The 21,657-nt window shown below is 45.4% G+C and overlaps 1 protein-coding gene across 1 annotated transcript; it reads right to left on the bottom strand.

Moving 5' to 3' along the window:
- Positions 1-569: 569 nt before the first annotated feature.
- CDK2AP1 (cyclin dependent kinase 2 associated protein 1) lies at positions 570-14,723 on the bottom strand. Its single transcript, XM_033174747.1, has 4 exons — positions 14,582-14,723; positions 3,912-4,018; positions 1,306-1,432; positions 570-865 (listed from the first exon to the last, which is right to left on the bottom strand). The coding sequence occupies exons 1-4, from the start codon at positions 14,667-14,669 to the stop codon at positions 798-800; spliced, it is 390 nt and encodes a 129-aa protein (XP_033030638.1). The 5' UTR covers positions 14,670-14,723; the 3' UTR covers positions 570-797.
- Positions 14,724-21,657: the final 6,934 nt, after the last annotated feature.

The raw sequence follows: 21,657 nt of genomic DNA, 5'->3' as shown, positions 1-21,657 counted from the left end.
GTGTACACCCAATCCATGGGGTGTAATGTCTGGAGCTGCTTAGCTTTGCCAATGCCCCACATGACCATACCTTGCAACCTAGAACATAACCAGAGCTCCTTTTACATTATGCAAGAATACTGGCAGCAGCAGAGGAGCTTCCTTTTCAGGGGAGCATGTCCAACATTACTGATATTGTCACTGAGAAGACCCTAGAAAGCTAAGGAGCCATAGACCTTTCCTAGAATGCAGTCTGGAAACCACTGGATATGGGGAACACTGACAGTTGAAGGAGCAACCTGAGGCAGAACAGAGAATTAAGAGAGGAATGCAGTGGGTTTTTTTAAAAAAATACTCAACTAATTTACGGAATGCCTCAGCTTAAATGAAATATTGCAAACTCCACTTTAAATGAGAGGAAGGATAATCTTCTTGACTATGGCCAGGATCCAGAAGAAAAAAGACAGCACAAGTTTTATCCACCCAAGGGGACCTTTGGACTTTCTCAAACCAAAGCCCCCCGTGCTGGATGGTGAGCTGCTTTTGAAACCAAGAGGCATTTCAGAAGCTGTCTGAAGTATGGCACAGGGTGGATGTATTTGTTGGGGGGATTCAAACTTTCCACTGGGCACACAAGCCCTTGGGTGCCTCCCAAGTGCTACTTTGGATTGTGGCCCACATTCTTGGGAATGGCGGGGGGGGGGGGAGTGGTAGAGTCAAACTAAGGGATCTCTCTGAATGCCTTCTGTAGTCTCCAAAGGAACTGGTGTCCCTTTTTCATAAGAAGTGGAAAAATCTTGCAGCCGTGGGAAGAGATGCTAGGATCTTGCATTGCGCTCAGTCTCTGCCAAACACTCTCGAACTAGTCCTCTGGCGTGAATGATGCCTGCAAAATAAGTAACATAAAGTCTTTTGTTCTTTTTGGGCTGCCACTTCTTACATTGCAGCCCCCACCCCACACTTCAGATGTAACATAAAGTCTCCTTATATTTACTTTTACAAAAGCAATACAGTGGTACCTCGGTTTAAGAACAGTCCTGTTTACAAACAATTCGGTTTACAAACTCCGGAAGTAGTGTCCCAGTTTGTGAACTTTTACCTTGGTCTAAGAAGGGAATCTGAACAGTGGAAGGGCACCAGCGGCGGGAGGCCTCATTAGGGAAACCGCGCCTCGGTTTAAGAACGGTTTTGGTTTAAGAACGGACTTCCGGAATGGATTAAGTTCATAAACCGAAGTACCACTGTTTACAGTTTAGGTCCTTAAGTCAAGTGATTTAGTGTAAATAATATGGCCTAAAATATTTCTCTCAATATTTGCTTCATTACCTCGTTTTAGCCTTTCCATGGCACTTTTACTTCCAGCATATGTAGGCCTGATTTCTTTTCCTAATTCTTCTATGATGGCCAAAAGTTCTGCATACTTGCTCTGTGGTACTTGACTGCTACTCGTTCCCTGGCAGCAGAAAGAAATGGGATCTGAATTAGAGCAGAGCAAGTCACAATAGCCAACAAACCACAGTAAATCTCAAATTAATAAATGCATTAATTGCAGGGTGACAGTGCAATCCTACACATGCTCTGGTTAGTGGGGCTTACTCTTGGGAAAGCATGCATAGAATTGCAGTCTAAAAGTGGCTGTTTAGTGCAGGCTATATCGGGAAGGGAGGGTTGTCCCTCATTATTTTATTTATTTACTTTAAAAAACATACTGCTTGATTTTAAGAAATTCTATTAAGCAGCTTACAAAATTATCAAATATTAACATCAATAAAAGTTAAAAACAGGTCCTTTAAAATATTTAAAAGACCATTAAAATCAATAGTAGCTAAGAAGAAGAAAGACATCAACATTCCACATAGAATCTTAGAGTGGGAAGGGACCTCAAGTGTCATCTAGTCCAACCCCCTGCAATGCAGGAATCCTGCCCACAGCGGTCTGCATAGGCTTGCCTAAACAAAAATGTTTCAAGCAGGTGTTGACAGGCTGAGAGTTACAATGTATAGCCCCCCCCCCAAAGATAACTATTTCTTACAGGTAAGGCGACCCTGTGAGTAAACTGGTTCCCAGGATGTTGAGGGTTTAATATGTTAATAACAACACACTGAGCTTGTCTGGGTAGCAGATGGGAAATGGGCAACTAGTGCAGATCCCTGAGCAGAGGGGTTCTATGCAGACAGGGTTTCATTCATGACAGCAGCCGTGAGCACTGCACCTTTAAAGCAACTTGAACATGAAAGCCGCAATATTTATTAATGCCATCATTGAGGAGAGCAGGTTAAAAGTAGAGCCAGCGCTTGTGAAAAACAGAAGCTTGTTAACAAATAAACATGAACCCTTAAATCCCACACCCACAGCAAAAACGCTATGTACTTTAATCACATAATCACTCGGTGCTGAATTTGGTCAATATCACTTCTGTTTGGAAACTGCAATATTTATTTTAATCCATCCATTTAAATTTAATCCATTAAATGACATCAAGACCAGTTTGTTGATTTACACAGGCATTTCCTTGATTTCTCAGCCCATCTCCAGATTTTAATTGCTGCACTGTTTTAATTGGGACATTTATATTTTAACTTTTCTGTCACTCTGTTTTTATATTTTGCAAACTACTATTTTGGAACTGTATGTGGTCTACGTACATAAATTAATAATATAGACAACTTCCCTTTTTTTCAACAAGCCTTTTCAATTGAGGTTCTTATCCCAGTCTGTTTGAAAGCAGCCACCATTGTCCCAGTCCCAAAGAAAACAGCAACTAACTGCCTAAATGACTACAGACCTATTGCATTAACATCTGTAGTGATGAAATGCTTCAAGAGATTGGGCCTTCAACACATTAGGACATGTTTTCCACCGGATTTTGATAAACATCAGTTCGCCTATAGGAGAAATAGGTCAACAGATGATGCCATAGCCACAGCCTTTCACCTTGCAGCAAGTCATCTAGAGAGACCGGGGAATACTATCCTTCCGGACATTCTTATCAAAAAGCTGATGTAACGAGACCTTTCTTCTGCCATCTGTGACTGGATTAAAGATTTTCTGAGGGATCGGACACAAACAGTGAGGATTGGGCCTGTTACATCTACCTCCCTGAAGCTCAGCACTGGCACCCCACAGGGATGTGTGCTGAGTCCCTACCTGCACTCGTTGTATACATATGACTCTATTTCACTGTAATTATTAAGTTTGCAGATGATACTACCATAATGGGTCTAATCACAGGTGGAGATGAATCAGCGTACGGGGGGGGGGCAGGTTCAAAAAGTATCTACATGGTGCTTAGGGAATAACTTGCACCTAAATATTAGCAAGACAAAGGAGATGGTCTTGGACTTTCGGAGGAAGAGAAGGGAACTAGCAAGTTGGCTTGACAGCCACAGACAGAAAATCTTTACAGAGGGTGGTAAACACAGCACATGATATCATGGGCTGTCCACTGAGCCCGCTAGATGACATCACAAGGGATTGTTGCCTTAGGAGAGTGAGAAAAATTCTCGGGGACAATTCACACCCCGGCCAGCACCTCTTAATCTTCTACCCTCGGGCAGGAGATATAGAAGTATAATTAGTCATACCAACAGGCTAAAAAACAGTTTCTATCCATGGGCTGTTAGGCTGCTGAACGGAAAATAATATAGTGCAACTGACTTTTGGGGTTGGTGTGTTGTCCGAAAAGCACACAGAGTGCAATGAGATGGAGTGTTTGTGGGGGGAGGGGAGGGAGCCTCGGTTAATTTCATTGTACACAGGTTGTACATTGACAATAAAGGTGTTGTTGTTGTTATGTCGGATTTGAAATTGTCCTTGTGTATGTTTTCTATTGTCAAATCCTTGGGGTGTTTCAAGGGAACTGATTCATAAATGAATGAATAAATGGCATAAGAGTCACACTGCCAGCAGCTCAGAATGTTGGAAGTTTTTACCTGCACTCCTTGTGTGTAGCCTAGAGAGGGGGGTCCGTAGTCATTTATAAGCTGTCTGTATTGCCCTGAGCCTGCCATGCTTGTGGAAGGAGAGTGGACGCTCCCAGCTTTGGAAAAAGAAAACATACAAAGTGAGAATGATTACCAAATGTTGAGTAAGATACAAAACTAGCAGGTTAAACATTCTGGTTTTGAAAGGTCAGTACCTATCTTCCTCATTCCGCTAATAGTTGCCAGCTATGCTAATGCAGTGGTAAAAATAAACACCACATTGTCCTGATTAGTAGAAGCACGAGACACCATGGCAATCATAACACATTGACATTTGCTGTCTATGAAAGCTTTTCCCAAGCACTCAGAGTTCTTCACATAGATTGTCTTGGGCATCCTAACAGGAACCCTGTAAAATAGGTCACCATTATTCTCCCCATATTGCAGGTGGAGAGACCGAGTCTGACAAGTGAACAGTTCACCTAAAGTCTATATCTGGTGTAAAAATAATCATTTATTTTATTTAAAAAAAACTGATGTGGCAAGGTTAATAGGCCTTTGTCAGAAATGCTGGTCTCTTGTAGGAGGAGAAGGGGAAGGGGAAGTGGATGGGAAAAAATAAAATGTTATTTGTAGCCTTGGCATCTGTGTCCCAGACATCTATCACTGCAAAACTCCTCACCTGGCCAGGCTAGCCCTTCCCCCAGACTGCCAATGAGAACACCAGCCATTTGTTGGAGAGGTGTGCACACATAGGCAGCCTGTTGTTCAGCTACACACATGAAGACCAAAACAAACCACTGGTCTGTCTAACTCAGCCATGCTGATGGTCAGCAGATCTCCCCACCGGGAGATGCTGTGGATCGAACCCCAGACCTGCATACAAAGCAGACAGGTAAATAAAGGTAAAGGGAGTCCAGTCGTGAACGACTCTAGGGTTGTGGTGCTCATCTCGCTTTACTGGCCGAGGGAGCCAGCGTACAGCTTCCAGATCATGTGGCCAGCATGACTAAGCCACTTCTGGCGAACCAGAGCAGTGCACGGAAACGCCGTTTACCTTCCCACTGGAGCGGTACCTATTTATCTACTTGCACTTTGACATCCTTTCGAACTGCTAGGTGGGCAGGAGCTGGGACCGAGCAACGGGAGCTCACCCCATCGCGGGGATTCGAACTGCCAACCTTCTGATCAGCAAGCCCTAGGCTCTGCTTTAACCCACAGCGCCACCCGCGTCCCATACTCTTCACCAATAAGGAGCTAAGGCTTCTTCCCTTTGTAAAACAGAGCACAACATGCAACGTTCAGGAAGCATGCGGAGTGGGGGAGGCAACGCGATGAGAAGGGAGGCACTGAGGATCTCCAACTGGACTGACATGTCATCTCCCCCCCCCCAGCACCTTCTCCTGGGGCTGTCTTCCCCCACAGCGCACCTAAGCATGCCCTAGAGGCCGATGATGAGTCCCTGTCCCCCCACAGCCCCCTCCTCAATGCCAAGCCACTGGGTAACCTTGGGTGCCTTTACCTGATCCTTTGCTGTCTGCCTCGAAGACATAGTAAGACATAGCGGCCAACACAGATTGCGCCTTATCAGCACCGCAGCAGCAGGCCCCAAGAACAAAAGGAGGGTTTCGGACTTGGCTGCGGTGCCAGCCCTCCTTGCACAGTGCAGATGGCCGCATTAGTCGCTGTGCCAGCTCAGCTCAGATGGAGGGTGCGGGTGGGAGGGTGGAAGGAAGGAAAAAGAAAAACATAGCCATGCTTGCTTTGAAATCCCCGGATCCTGAAAGCGTTCCTGCACCCCAAAAAGGACATCAAATCCAGGCCGAACTTTTAAGGGGCAACCCTGCTCCGAGATGTGGCCAGCTTTGGAAAGCAGCAAAGTGCGGTAGGAGGTACCGAGGCAGATTTGGGGTGGTTTCTGGCAGCGAATTGCCAACTGCAGTCAAAGGCATAGCATGGGCCTGGCTTTGCTCTAGCGAAAGGCTTCTCGCTCAGTGGCAGAGGACCTGCCCCCACCCTTCTCAGTCTGCCCTCACCCAGCCCCCACCTGCTTGCCTTCCTCCTTACAGCTAGTCTTTTTTGGGGGGTGGCACTGGCACTCCCTGTCGGCCGCTGTCTCCTCAGCCTCAGCACTGCCCTTGCAGAACTCAGGCAGACAAAGGTAGCATGAATTGCCTGTGCCTGCCATTGGCTCAGGTGCTGCCTACCGTTTAAGCTCGCCACCTTCTGCCCCACTCCTGATTCTTTGTGTGCAGAAGGCCCCAGGGTCCATCCCTCCCTGGCATCTCCAGCAAAGGCTGGGAGCAAACCCAGCCTGAAGTCGCGGCAAGCTGCTGCCACACAGCAGAGACCACACTGAACGAGAGGAACCAATGGTCTGACTTCCTATAAGGCAGTTTCCTATGTTCCTTTCATAGAATGGCCATAGCTCAGGGGCACTGTTGTTCTTGACATCCATCCGTCTTGAGACAACGCACTGCGCCGCCAGGAATCAAAGCCAACGGCTGTATTAGCGGCACCAAAGCAACCTCCCTGGGGCACAAGCCTGGGCAGTATGTGGAGGTCCTGGGCTGCCCAGGCAACAAGACACACACCCACACCTGGTCTCACTGGTGTGGTCCAAAGGAAAGGAAAGCAAGTCATTTGGCACCAGCTTGGTTGCAGGAGGTGCTGGAAGGAGGCGTACAAGGCACCATCCAGGTGGACGAGCCCTCATTGTTCCCTACAGCATGTGCAGAAACCACCTTCTTGACCGTTGGACCCGTTGGAATGTTAATCAGTCAAACACCTGGTCATAGAGAAATGTTTTCACCTGGCGCCTAAATATATGTGCCTCCTCGGGGAGATTTCCACAAATGAGGAGCCACCGAAGAAAAGGCCTGTTCTCGTGTGGCCACCCTCCAGACCTCTTGAAGGGAAGGCACACAAAGAAGGGCCTCAGAGGATGGTTGCAGGGTCCAGGCCTTGAGGTGTTATGGTCCTGAGCTGCTTAGGGATTTATAGATCAAAACCAGCACTTTGAATTGGGCCAGGAAACTAATTGGCAGCCAGTGCATTCGGGCCAGGATTGGCATTAGATGCTGAAAATGTCCTGCCCAGTGAGCAACCTGGCCACTGAATTCTGCACCAGCTAAAGTTTCTGAACCATCTTCAGAGGCAGCCCTACTTAAAAGGCATTGCAATTATCTAACCTAGAGGTTACCACAGTATAGACAACAGAAGTTAGGCTGTCCCTGTCCAGATAATGGTACAGCTGGGACATCAGTCAAAGCTGACGGAAGACACTCGGTGCTATCAAGTCTGCCTGAGCCTCAAGTGACAGCAAAGGATCCAGGAGTACCTCCAAACTGTGTACCCAACCCCTTCAGAACAAGTGTTACCCCATCAAGAAAGAGAAGACAACCTCTCAGCCATCTGGTCTAGGGAACCACTGACTAGTAGCGCCTCATTCTTATCTGGATTGAGCTTCGGTTTGAGGCTCTCATCCAGGCCATGACCAATGCAATAAATTTGCTAAATGCTTTATTTATACAAATGCACATGACTCAATGTGACTTAAGAAAATAATATGAAAGAAATATTCAACAGGTGTTGCTTACTATCAAACAACTGCAGTGTAGCAATGGAAAAAGGTCTGCCTGCTGCATTTCTCCCTCTAAGGCTCAGGAGTCCTGCCAGAATGAAAAGTAGCCACAAAGAGAAGGAAAAGAACTGGTACTGAAGTTGCCAGCTTTCATTTCTTTTTACTGTTGAGTGTTGACGCTCCTGTGCCTTCAACAGCAGCCTGATACAAATTCTGCCTTTCCATTGCTTTGCTCCCTGCCAAGAAAAGCCCCACTTAATTTCCATATGCCCCACTTAATTTCCACAGGAGCAGGATTTTTTAAAATGTTGGCACCTCCAAATGGTGTTAATGAGGAACTTTGACAGAGTGATGGGCAACCAATGGGGGGGCAGGGGGTGAGCATACATCAAGGTCCAATCGGGGACACTCCTAAGAGAGGTTATACACATCAGTATCGTCATTTTTCCCTTCTGCAGAGCTTGTGAGCTGCCTTCTCTCTCCCTCCTAATTGATGGGGAAATCAAAGTTAAGTGGGTAATTAACAGCAGCAAAAAAGCCCTTAAAAGCCCCCCCCCTCACACACATCATAGCCACCTGGAATGCATAAGGACACTTACTGTTAGATGCAGGATGACACTGGGGTAAAGGAGAGAAAAGACATTACTGAACCTACAGTGGTGGGTGGGTCACAGTTGATGATTATTGGCTTTGGATTTCCCAACAGTCCCACACATTTGGCTTGAAGAAGGAGGTGGGGTTAATCCCCCCCCCCCCCGTGAAAACCAGAATTCCTGTGTCTTTAACATTAGCACAACAGGCAGAAATTCGACCAGGAAAGCATTCTTTCTTCAGCCTTCTTCAGGCTAAGAGAGTAAGGGAAGCCACAGCAATCATTCTTAATTCCTGCTACATTTAAAAACAGAAATCTGCCTTCACATCTGCAAGCAAAGTTAAAGAGTTTACAGGTCTGAATTTAGGGTGTGTGTGTGTTAAGGGGGGGTAGTATTTCATTTGGATGGCTGAGAGAGGCCCCCTCCAACCCTGACCGCTCAAGCCAAGCTGCCTAATCAGAGACAGGGAGCATTTGCAGTCATATCACTGAGAATCTGAGATATTCAATTGCCAGGGCTCCTTTGTCTAACTCCCTTGGCCTTACGCCAGGGTGCTGGCATTAGCGCTTAGCGAGAGGAAGGGCTGGTGTACAAAGCAGACAGAGAAACCATTTTGGAAACTGATGAGAGCTCTTTACTTCCCTTCCCCCCTCCCCAATTTCACCTAAAGTGTTTCTCTACAGAATGGATGAGGCACAAAGAAGCAGTACAGGTGAAATGGGGACAGCCTGAGCATCCCTGGAAATTGTTGTGGAAGGGCCTTCAATAACAATGCAATTATTATATTATCAGGTTTTGTTAAAGTGCATAAGAGATTTGGGGAGTGACTGGTTCCAGTTGCCTCGGTCAACTCTTGCAGGATGTCCCTTGCCCCAAGCACATCTAAAACATCACAATTATTCTTCTGTCCAAAACACAGGACAAAAGCAAATGTTTTGCCAGGGGGTGGGATGGATGGGCAACCAGACCAGCATCCCTACACAAGATTTGAAACTGGAATTAAAAACGGGCTTCCACTAACACCCAAGAGACTCGGTTGCCACCACACTTCTCTCTCCAAATACCTCGTTTCCACTCAGATTTAGGTTTGGATTTTTTTAAAGACATAAAATGTTGCTTCTGCTCACTGTAAGGGGTAAGGGGTCTATTTGGAAGCTCCAAAGCCAAAATGAGGCATCTGAAGAAAAACATTTGCAAATCCAAAGCTCCAAGCATGCGAACAAGGGGTCTGAGCCTTGAAGGGCACAACCCATCAGGACATTCTCCTGCACAAAACCCGTTGCAAATTACCAGGACGACGCATGCACAAGAAAGTGGAGGTTTGGGGCAACCCCTGTTCATTCTCATGGAGTTTTGGGCTGGAGAAAGTCCTGGTTCCTCCAGCTGTGGACTTCCAGCTGTGGATGGGTCCAATCTCCCCAGCCAATATGGCCCAATTGGGCAGGAGTGACAGAGAGCATTGTGCAACATCTGGAAGACCACAGGTTCTCCACCCCTGGTTTAGGCAAAGAAGTAGCATACCCAGAGTTGCTTGGGAATTCTGAGAAACCAAAAAGTCAGTAATAATAATAATAATAATAATAATAATAATAATAATAATTTTATTATTTATACCCCGCCCATCTGGCTGGGTTTCCCCAGCCACTCTGGGTGGCTTACAGCATATCTAAAAACAAAATAAAAACATCAGGCATTAAAAACCTCCCGATACAGGGCTGCCTTCAGATGTCTTCTAAAAGGTGCATAATTCTTTATCTCCTTGATATCTGAAGGGAGGGTGTTCCACAGGGAGGGCGCGACTACCGAGAAGGCCATCTGCCTGGTCCCTCTGGACACCACTGGTTCAAATCAGTGCAGATTGTAAATGTTCAGTCCACCATCTTGATTCAAAATGGTGTCCAACTGAATCCAAACATGGATGAAAACCTGCAGCTTGATCTCAGGAGCCAACATGCAACATTTGGTTATGGTATCTTAAGGGGTGTTCAAATGCATAGTAAACAAACAACTTTTCAAAATAGACACACAGAGTGAGAGAAAGAGAGAGAACTACAAATTAATTTTCAAATGTGTTCAAACAACTCTTTAATCGGCAGCATTTGCTTTAAGAAACCAAACTCTCAAGTTTCTGCTACAACAATAGCTCCTCCCAATTATTAATTTCAATAATACCTTATTACAGGACAGCTAAAGCCTTGAAACAGAGGGGTCTGCAAACTTTCTACCCGCAGGGCCCACTTAAGGGAGCTAAAAACAGCAGTCACAAGATGCTGGCACATGGAGGGCAGCGCTTGGCATAATCGGCGACTACCGATAGAATTTTCTACTGATACCCAATCCATCTTCGGAAATTGGTAAATTCTTTGCCACTGCTTTTTCTTCAAAAACATTTGCTTTGGAGCTACTGTGACAACCCAACCACAGTTTTGAGCAGATTTTTTCTGAGCCAGCGACTTTTCTTTTACAGTATATCTTCCCCTTCACACCCACCCCAAGCCTCTCAGCGTATTTTTTACCCTTGTCCTATAATTACTTCTCCCATTTTCCTTTCACACTCAACTTGTAAGTTATCCCCTCCTCTTCAAAAAAAACTGTCAGTCTCTCCTCCTTCCTCACCTTTTCCATTCATTCATTTCTTCTACAGGTATTATCGAGTTCCCCCCTCTTGTTCCCTTTTAAATTCCTTATTTATTTGACTCCGTCCTATCCTTGTGATTGCAAGTTGTTCTAAACTGTTTTTGATGTTATATCTTAAATTGCTGAGACCCACCCTGGGACCTTCAGGCCAAGGGCAGGTAGATAACAGCCAAGGTGGATTATTATTATTATTATTATTATTATTATTATTATTATTATTATTATTATTATATACTAGTATTTTCTCTTTTCTCTCACTTTCTAATTTCCTTCAACACCTCCTCTGGCCCTTTCCCCTCAGTCTCCCCCTAAGCCTCTCTGTCTCTTGACCACCCTTCCTCAGCATGGAAGGAGTTGCTGGTGCTAGCCCTGCTCCAGCCAAAAAGCTGTGGGCCGCAGTGACAAGGTGGGCAAGTGGGCAGGTTGTGGCACTGAAAGTGGCCCATGGCCTATTGGGAACGTTTGGCCCTCCAGTCGCTGGTGAACTACAAGTCCCATCAGCCCCAGCAAGCATGGGCAATGGCCAGGGATGGTGGGAGCTGTAGCAACACCGGGAGGGCCAAAGGTTCTCCACACGTGCCTTCAAGGACATGCTTCAAAAAGCGATTCTGCTTGCTTTGGAAAGAGAGATGGAATAGTGGACTCAGATTTAAGGGGAATGTGACTCAGATGCCAACTCAGCCGTAAAGCTCACTGAGTGTCAGAGGCCCACCACTCTCTCCGATCCTAATTTGCCTCAGAGTTGTAGGAACGCCAGACCAATTTACCCTTGGAGAGAAGCTACAGAGGAAATCCCAAATGGCAGATTGGGGCAGATATTCATTCTCAGGGTCCTCTTTCAGTCACAAAAATCTGCATCCGACAGGGGATCTGGTTATATTAGTAACTCTGCTGAACTTGCCTGGTTTTGCCTGCACAGCGGAACTTGCTCCTGAGTCAACGTGCAGAGGGCTGAGCTGTGTGCAGCGGAGAGCACAGCCAGTCCAGGCGAGGGGACCCTGGCTCCATGGCAGAGAACAGGCTTTCCGTACAGAAGGCCCCAGGCCCAATCCTCAGCCTCTCCAATTACAAGACTCTCAGGTAGCAGCCAGGAAATGGAGGCAAATGGAAATTGTCCATCAATAAGTCCCCCGTAGCAACTTTGCATACACTTCCCCCACCCCTGGGACCAGTAGCGTAGAAGGCCGGGGGGGGGGGGTGAAGCCACAGCCAAGGAGGGGCAGAGCCAACTCATTCTAGGTTTCTGTCCACCTTCTTCCCCTGTGAGGAAGCTGACCGGCAGTGGACCCTCCCAACTATACAATTCTATGATTCTAAGAAGATGGGGGGGGCCAAACTGCAGGGAGACACGAGGCTGGTGGGGCAGTGACCCATTTGCCCTGATGAAGCAGCTTCCACAGCTCAGCTGCCCCCCTTGCCTCAAAGGACTTCAATGGGCTCTGTTGCCTAGTAGGCAGAGGCTGGAGGACAATCAAGAAAATCCCATATTAATAAGCCATAGAGACACCACACTATTTCTGTTCCCAATAGCAGCCTCAAATGCAATTTTTAGTGTGAGGATCTTTGGAAAAGCTGCTGTGAGAGTCTTTCAGGACTGTAAGTATGCTAAACCAGGAGTCAGAAAATTTTAGGCCTGCTGAATTTACCTTGTATTTTGCTGGAAACTCAAGATCAATAAACCAGAGCCATGTGTAAAAGACATATAGTTTAAGAACAAAGATCAGGGTGCCTCTGAGCATGTTGTGTGTTTTATTCAAGTGGTATATAAGCAGGGCTTTTTTTCAGCCATAACTTCCAGCACCTCTCAGGTGGTTGCCATTACCATTTAAGAGAATGAGGTGAGCTCCAGCACCTCTTTTTCTAGAAAAATAGCACTGGATGTAACTATTGTAAAACACAGAGAGAGAGAGAGAGTTTTCTGCAGTTCGCAAGAGGCAAAGTTAAACTGAAGGAAACTTTTTTTTTTTGGCGGAATAGGAAGATGTGGAAGAGAAAGGCAAAATTAAGTAAAACAGTAGAAACAAAAGTGAAAGTGAAACACAGGGTTTTCTCCAATGAAATTCTACTCAAAAGTGGACCCAGTGAAATTAATGGACCTTAGTCATGTTTACTAATTTCAATGGGACTACTATGAGTATGACTAACACTGAAAACAACCCAGACTCTCTCTTCACATAGATGACAGGTTTAACTGATAAGAAGAGTAAGGGCAAAACACCCAACTTTTCTAAACAGTAAAGGGGCAGTTTCCACATCCATGAACATCACTTGGTCACAACAGGCAGCTGGATGTGAGAACGTGGTGCTGAAGTAGATATTGGTGACAATGAAGTTTCACCTGGGACAATGCCCATCAGTCAGATGCACAGGTCTCTTGAATGGGACACTCAACAAGCAGTGAGCCTGCCTTGCAGCATGCCACTCTCAAGGTGCGTCAGAGCACCAGTTCCCAAACTTTTCTGCTAAAGAGACCACTTGAAAACTGCTGACAGCCTTGGTGGACTACTTAATGCTTTTCTGGCCTGCCCTAGCAATTCAGATTGTAACACAATGAAATGCAATTAATAATAATAATAATAATAATATGCTCTTAAATCACAAATCCATGGGCACACTGCACCCTCTCTGAATGAAGCTTGCTGACCACAGTTGGGGGAACCCTGGGTTACAGCAAACGTTTTGCGTGCAGCTCCCAGGTCCCACCTGCCACACCTCCAGTTAAGAGGCTCTCAGGTACCAGCTGATGGGGAGAAAATTATTCCCTACCCAACAGCCTGCAGTCACTGCCGCTCAGAAGACACAGTGATTTGCAATAAGGCCGCTTCCAAAGTCCAGGCATGCCCAGGTTCTCATCTTCTGGAAGGTGCATGAGATCAGAGCCAGTGTGGTAGTGGTTAGTGTCGACTAGGGCCTGGGAGAGGCCACGGTGTGAATCCCCCCTCCACCCCACTCAGCCACAAAGAAGCTCACTGGGTGCGACCCTTGGGGGGCAACCACAGGCTAACCTACCTCCCAGGGTTGTTGTGGAAGTTAAACGCGGAGAGCTGGCGGAGGACCCTGAGCTCCTTGGAGGAAAAGGTGGGGTATATATATAGATAAGCAATAAATAAATAAAAAACAATATAATTTGCAGGGCGCATCCACGTGGTCGGCTCCCCTGAACCCCCGCACCTCTTGGCAGCACCCCTCCCTCCTCCCCGCCGGCTCCTCGCGCACTTGCGCCCAGTCACCAGCAGCGGCCCTCGCCGAGGCGCGCCTCGCTTCCTTCCTTGATCCGAATCAATCAGCCGCTCTAGGGAGGCGATCATGGAGGGGAAGGTGGGGGGGGGGGGAGAAGGCGTCAGGACCGATCCTCCACCCGCCGCTCCTTGATCCCCTCCCCCCCCCGCCACCTCCCGGCCCCTCCGCCAAGCCCCCAGGGCCACCCTCGCCCAGGCGCCGCTGCCGCCGCTGCCGGCTTCCTGGGGCGCACAGCCTCGCCGAGCTGCCCTAGGGAAGGGGGGCTTGGCCGCCGAGCCAAACTTTGCACCCGCTCGGGTGTGCCCCCCCCCCGCCGGCGCCAAAAAAAAAAAGTACATAATGGCGGAGATGAATCAGCTCCGCGGATCTGACCTGAGTGGGGAAGCGGAGCGAGCGGGAGCAAGGCGAAGAGCCCGTCTCCGAGCGGCGGGGCTCGCCCAGGTAGCCAGGGCGCAGCGCAGCGCTTGCCTTCGCCTCCGGGGCGAGAGGGGCTCCCGGGGCTCCCCCCCCCCCGCCGCCGCCTCCTCTTGCAAAAGGCGAACCAATGCAAAATAGCGATATTCCGTGCGCTTAAGCAGCCATGCTAAGAAGCCTCCGGAGAGGGACCGGCAGAGTTTGCGCCTTACCTTGGCTGATGGGAGCCGCCGCCGCCGCCGCCGCGATGTGCGCGGTCAAGTTTGGCTTGTAAGACATGCCGAGCAGCAGCAGCGACATCGGCGAAAGGAGGCGGCGAAATGTCCTGAAATTCCACGACGCGGCTCTCTCGGGCTCCGTCTGCCTGTCCGTCGGTCTGTCTGTCTTCCCCGAGACTTTGGGGGTTGTTTACTGCGAGAGACAAGCGCACGCCGCAAATATGGCCGCGTCACATATGGATAGAGATACATCTATATGTACACAGATTGCCGCTCGCTCTTTTGCAACGCAGGATATCATCCATACATCAGGAGGAGGAGGAAGAAGAAGAGAAGGGCGGCGGGAAGAGGAGGGGGGGGGCAAAAGAGAGGACTGAAAGCCGGTGAGGGGAGAGGAGGGGGAGGAGGGAAAAGTTTAACCTCAGCACAGGGAGTTCCGGAATCCCTTGCACAAAACGTAAAAGATTTCCCTCCCCCCTTTATTATTGGGAGAAATTAATTCCAGCTACTGCCTAGAGAGGTGAAAGCTTTATCATCATCATCATTTTTTTTACCCCCTTAAAATAAGTTTTCAGAGTTTTAAAAACAAAAATTTTGGAAAGAAGTTTTCAGATGCAGCCATTCTTGGAGGGATATTTCAAAAAATTAGGGAGCATAGGAAGAGAAACTAAAGGGTGGGCATGGAACGGTTGAAAAACGTTTACATACTACTTGGTTGTTTAATCTCCTCACCACTACAAAAAAAAAAATCAGTATTTGCAACAATTTAAAATAAATAAATGCAACCATAATTTAGGATACAGGAAAGGCTTTAAAGATAAAAAAATAAACACAGCAGGCTATAAATAAAAATGTCATGTGCTACTTGTGTGGATGGTACCAAATCCTTTGCATTTTTTTAAAAAAATCCTTTGCTTTTTATGTTACTTTCATTCGCTTTCAGAACCTCTCTGTTTTATAGTTTTATTTTCTCATAGTTTTTATTTTCTCACATGTTGGGTCATCTATTTGTAAATTTATCAATCAATACCAGAAATTAATATGGAAATTAATATATATAATTAACGCAAAACATGACCAAGTCTTAAATATTTAATATCTTGTTTGTGGCAAGGTCCTTGAGAGGGTGGGGGCAGGTAGCTTCTGTTCGGCTTGGCAGAAGCTGGTTGTCCTTGACCCCATTTCAGTCTAGCTTCAGATGTGGGTTTGTTGATGAAACAGTTTTGGTAACCCTGATAGATGACTTGCAGTGGGAAGGCAGGGAGAGTGGGACTCCACACTGATTCTCCTTGCTCTCGCAGTGGGGTTTCATACCATTGAGCATGTATCTTCCTCAACCGCTGTACAGATTGAGAGTTTGACTTCTACTCAACTCCTTGGCAGTTGTCCCATGGGGTCCAGTAGGGGTCCATCTTGCTCTCCAACATCTATACAAAGATTTTTGGAAGTGACACCCAGCTGTTTCTCCTTTTCATTGGAATCAGGTGAGGCTACTTAATCTCTGAAGGCAGTAATGGGCCACACAATGACAAACAAACTGGAGGTAAATCCTGACAAGATGCTGTGGGCTGATGGCTCCCAAGCCCAGGAATTCAGTGGGTCACCTGTTCTGGAGAGGGCCTGAGGGCACTGCCCCAACAGAGGAACAGGTAGCCCCGGAAGGCTGTCCATGAGGGAATGTGACCAACAGCTGAGAAGGTTCTCCACCCTGGCTTATGGCTTTAATGGTTAAAACCAGCAATTTGAATGGGGCCCAAAATTGGACTGGAAACCAGTGCAGATGACAGAGCCCCAGAATAACGCGATCACGTTTTTTCTAATATGCATGTTAGTGCAGGCTTACCAGTAATTAATTGAGCAATCAACCAACGTTTTGGATGACAACCCAAATGATAATGATATTTAGCATTTTTATAGCTTTTTCAAGTAGGCTTGACAGCAGATCACAGAAATGTCCTGTCATTTAATCAAATAAATATTAATTAAATTTACATATATTTTCATATGACTCATTATCTGCCATAGTTGTATGCCAATCAGTAACAAAGTTCTTGGGGCACCTGAAAATAAAGAATTTATTTTTTAAAATTAAATACAATTCCCCCCTACCCCATAAAATCAAAAGCAGGAAATATTATAACAAAGCTGAATTACATGAGAAGAAGCTTTGTACCAGTAATAACCCGAGACATCCATGTTTTCAAGTTACCTAATAAAGTTAAATGTGCTTAAACGTTCGTTGACTCTGGCAGTGTATCAGTACCTTAAGAGGTGTGACTAAGAGGAGAGAACAAAGCTTTCCTGTGGAAGAGGAAACTGTTTGCTTATTCTCCTGTCATACAGAGGGCTGGACAGTGAAGCCAAGTGTGCCACTTATCTGCCTAAAGGGAAGGCAAACTGCAGTAGTTGGGAACCCTGGTAGGGAGATCCCATAGGTGGCAAGAGGTATGAACACTGAAGGATTCATCCTAGTTGTCAGTGAAACCTAGGGAGTGTCTATGTTGGGGAAGTATTGAGGGAGGGGGAAATAGGATCCCTCACATTTGCATGCAGCAAAAGACAACAGCTACTCAACCCCACCCCTCCAAAAAATAAAACACGCCCAGACTGTGTAAGTTATTTAAAGATCTTCACCTAGCACAGAAAAGACAACGAGGATGGTGGCAGGGAAGCCGTTTTGTAGCTGGGGTGCCACTACCAAAAAGACCTTTCCCCCTGGTGATTAGCTCCCTTGCTTTATTTGACAGGGACACCGAGAGCAGGGCCTACAAAGATCTTGAAAGTTAGGGGGTAGCTTAATATTATAGTTTTGAAGAGGAAAAAACTTTTGTTTTTAAAAAGAGCTTTGTTTTTAAAAAGAGCAGGCAACATCTTAGTAGTGGCAGTTCCAAGATGAAGGGAAAACTCTTCAGAAAGCACCTGCCATCAGCAGTATTTGTATTTATATTTAAAATAATTAACTTTTAAGTGTGTTAGAAGGCACCCCAATTTATCATTTCCCCCCTTTTTCTAAAACCTACTCTTTCTATATCGGGAATCTTATTCAAGGGCAGATTTATTACTCATTATTATTGCATTTTATTTACATACCACATTGGAACCTCAAAGGCCCCTGAAATAGTGAACAGCATTTTATAACAACATGTACAACAGAGTACAAAAAGTCATAAACTAATCAGCAAGTGGAACAATATAAGGCAATGATTGATTGATTGATGATTGTTATGGTTCTCAACCAGCACATATAAGGCAATAAAATCACAATATTGGTCAAGCAAGCAAGAGGGTCAAAGGGTGTCCTCACTCACCCTTCTTTCCACAATCTAGAAATCTGAAGCAACAATGCCACTTTCACCCCTCCCCCAATAATTTTTTTATTGTTTTTCATTTAAATACAAGAACAACCTGTAAGTACAGTAGCTTGCCCAATGGTACATTCTTATTAAGTTTCATATGCAGTACATAGTACACAAGCAATACATTTATTTATGTACAGTATTCAAGTAGCCTCTCCACAGAGATTCTTGTGTTGATGATGGTGGAATTAAAGTACCGGTATTTTCCGTCTCATTTATAAAGGAAAAGAAAGGAAGTCTGGCATCCTTCCTTTCATCCATGAAGTGCCTTTAATTACCCTTCTGTGGTGAGTAAGGCATCCTGGTAGAGCCACATTCCAAATACTATTTAAGCAAACTTCAATGGGGATTTCTATGGACTGTTTCCAATATCAGGCTATTGTTCACATCAAATACCTTTATTGGCATCACAGTATAAAACATTTCAAGTCACTGGGATAATTAAAAGGACAAGGGCGAAGTTGTAGAGGGTCATAAGGTCACACTGTGATCGTGTGCACTTAGATAATCTGCTTCGCCCTGTCTGTTCCCCAAAAGGATGAATCGTTAAGAAACCTTTTGGGTAAGATTGTGGCTAAAAAGGAGGCTACTAAAGCAGTGAAATCTTTGTCCCAATCTGCCAGGAGAAACCTCATTTGACTTCTTGGAGTTATAGGCTGGAAGTCCAACATTTTGCTCAGCATCAGTTGGCGAGGTCTGCTGTGTAAAGAGCAATCTAAGAGAATGTGGTCCATTGAATCAGGTACTCCTTGGTTGCAGGCACACAAACGGGCTTGATATGGAGTATGCGAGAATGTGCCTTTGGTCACTGCAGAAGGGAAAGCATTTAATCTCGTGAGCATAAAGGCTCTTCGATGGGAGGGGAGTAGTAGATCCTTTAGATATTTGGCACATGTTCCATAGGGTGTTGTGATACCTAACGCTGCCTTTCGTGGTCGTACTATAGAGCCGCTGCTTGATTATTTGGAATAATGTAACTTTCATCACATGCTTCAAGGCTCTTGAGAGCAATGCCCAAACTAGAAATTTTATCTTGAATTGCTCTGTATCATCTAGATGAAATGCGATCTTCAAGCATAGAGGTTAAGAAGGAGTTAGATGTTGTTCTGAAGTGGACTTTCAGCCAGGCCTTGATTGTAGTCAGCCATGCTTTGGTTTCCATCAGACGCTGACCAGTTTCAACACATAAGGTTAAGTAACTCATGCATTTAGGGGCACCAAGGATCTTATGAAGAAAAGTCGCTTGAATTTGTTCAACTTCTCTATTAAATGCTTGTATCCAAATTGGAATGCTGTACAATAACTGAGAAAGGACCTTGGCATTAAAAATATTTTTTGCAGCAGGGACATCTGGTTGCCTCTGAGGAAGATGTGGTGCATTTTGCTTGGATGACCATTCGGCATCTCTGTGTTGTCCAGTTTAAATTTGACTGGTAGAATATCCCTAGGTATTTGAAATATTGTAACTGGTCAATGGGGTGATTATCTAGTCTCCATTTGACAATTTGATGACTTTGAGAAAGTCCTTCAATTTCTTTTCCAAATGTCAGGCATACATCTTGCCAAGGTTTGATAGGAGACTTATTGGACAGTAATTCTCAGGCAGATTCGGGTCACCTTTTTTGAATATAGGAGTTATGATGGAGTTTAGCCAAACATCTGGTATTATCCTGAATTTGTCAATTAAAGTAAATAAGTTGGCTAATAGAGGGGCCCACCAATCCTAATTGTGTTTAAAAAGTTCACCAGGGATCCCGTCTGGTCCTGCGGATTTATTTGATCTTAACTTACTGATTATTGAGAGTGTTTCACCCCATTCCACTGGGGTCCAGTCTGGAAGATGTACATAACTGGGTCCATTTTGTATAGCTGATAAATATTGCACTATTGGCACTATAAATATTGCAGAATAGTGACTGAACCAGTTAGAGGCAGGAATTATGGTGATTGTTTGGTTGCTATCATCTTGCAGGGCACCAGAATCTATCCTCCAGAATTCCTTGCTGTCCTTGCTTGAATTGCCCTGAGCAGATGATGCCAACGGCCTTCGTAGAAAGATTTATTTTTATTATGGAAGAGCTCTGAAAGGTGGTTTTTTTCATATTGGGTATTCTTTTAAATGGCTCGGGTTCTTCCTGGATTGGAATAGTTGAAATGCTTGTCTCAGAAGCGATTTCTCATGATGGCATTCTTTGTCAAACCATGAGACAGCTTGATAGTAAGTCTCTGCATTTAGGATATTGTTTGAATTTGGGTCTAATGATAACAAGGCAAGAGCTGAGTTGGGTGAGACATTGCTCCTTTCCCCAAAGGAGTACACCGATGTGCAACTCCACCAGGCATGAAAACATCTCTCTCTCTCTCTCTCTCTCTCTCTCTCTCTCTCTCTCTCTCTCTCTCTCTCTCTCTCCAGCCTTTCTAGCATAGGGGAGAGAGAGAGAGACACTGGTGTTTATTTTGGCTATAGGAGGGGCAGTTTGTAAAACAATTTTTTTAGGTGGCCCTTCTGTAATACTTTGAATCAAACTAGATTTGAATCAAACTCTCTTGCTTCTCAAGGCACAGAGTTTGGAAATTCCTGATTGACATAAAGTTAAATTAAGAGATGCATACTACAAAATACTGAGTCTCTCTGCTGAACTCTTAATTCTAAAGGATTCTGACAAAAGCCATGCCAGAGAACTTAATATGAACAAAAGATAAACAGGCTTGGAGGTTTCCTGAAAATTGGGAGTTGGAAAGTGGGTGCACACTTTCTTTTGAGTGGTTTGTAAAACACACATTATTGACCTGTAAAGATACTTACAGAGTGCCTCAAAAACTGTTGATTTGTGATGTTGAAGGTGATGTTGAAGGCAGCAAAATTATTGGTTGCTGTAGCTTTCCTTGTGGGATTTTCCTCCTCGGGTGCCAAAATACATTGCTTGGCCTTGGGTACTATACACCTTGATTGTGTAGGACAGGTGTGTGTTGTGCGGAGTGCCATTTGGTGCTGCACCTTAGAAGAAGGACGTCCAAAAGTGCAACTACAGAGCTGGTATAGTCTTCTAGGTAAATAGATATTTAGTGAAATGCTTAAAAAGGGCACGTCTAGAGTTCATTCAGGGGGCCTAATCCGGCCCCTGCAGCAGTTTACTTCAATCCTAAAAATAGCTCAACAACTTTGGTTGGCCCTTTGGTCGGCCCCACGGCTCTTCACTTCATCAAATCTGGCCCTCTTTGAAAAAAGTTTGGACACCACTGGCGTAAGCTTTAAAGCTGTAGGCCAGAGATTGGACTCTCTCAATTCTCATCAGCCATTCTGGATGTCTGGGACAAAGGCCACTGTAGGCCAGAAACACACCCACAAATCATGTTCTAAACAACCCAGCTTACATTTAAAAAGCTGTTTTGATGCTGGGATTGTCAAAACAATTGGCATCAAATCTTTGCAAATCATTATGTTGCAGCAATTCCTATAATCCTTGCAAAGTACTGAATCACAGAGGAGGCGTCTACTATCCAAAACAGGAAGTTTCCTAGTGCATTGCACACCTTCTTTAAACTTTCCCCTTCCTTTTTTGTCCCTAAAACAGTCTTAACCAACATGGCCTCTGCATATTTCATATTCCCCAAGTGTCCCAATTTTCCAGTGCTGGAATTACAAAAGCAATCCTAGCTTCTGATTTTTATTTTTTACCACATGTATATGTTTAATGCATCAGGCTTCTTTTT

Source organism: Lacerta agilis, chromosome 17 (genome assembly GCF_009819535.1).
Source record: "Lacerta agilis isolate rLacAgi1 chromosome 17, rLacAgi1.pri, whole genome shotgun sequence".
Taxonomy (NCBI): Eukaryota; Metazoa; Chordata; class Lepidosauria; order Squamata; family Lacertidae; genus Lacerta; species Lacerta agilis.
The sequence above is the reverse complement of the archived record's forward strand: the minus strand, read 5'-3'. Positions and strand labels throughout refer to the sequence as shown.

Excerpts from the sequence above, each read along its gene's own strand:
- CDK2AP1 (XM_033174747.1), bottom strand. The coding sequence starts at position 14,669 with ATGTCGCTGCTGCTGCTCGGCATGTCTTACAAGCCAAACTTGACCGCG. Across the intron at positions 1,433-3,911 it reads GCTACACACAAGGAGTGCAG|GGAACGAGTAGCAGTCAAGT; the intron begins GTAAAAACTTCC and ends TTCTGCTGCCAG. Across the intron at positions 866-1,305 it reads CATGGAAAGGCTAAAACGAG|GCATCATTCACGCCAGAGGA; the intron begins GTAATGAAGCAA and ends CTTATTTTGCAG.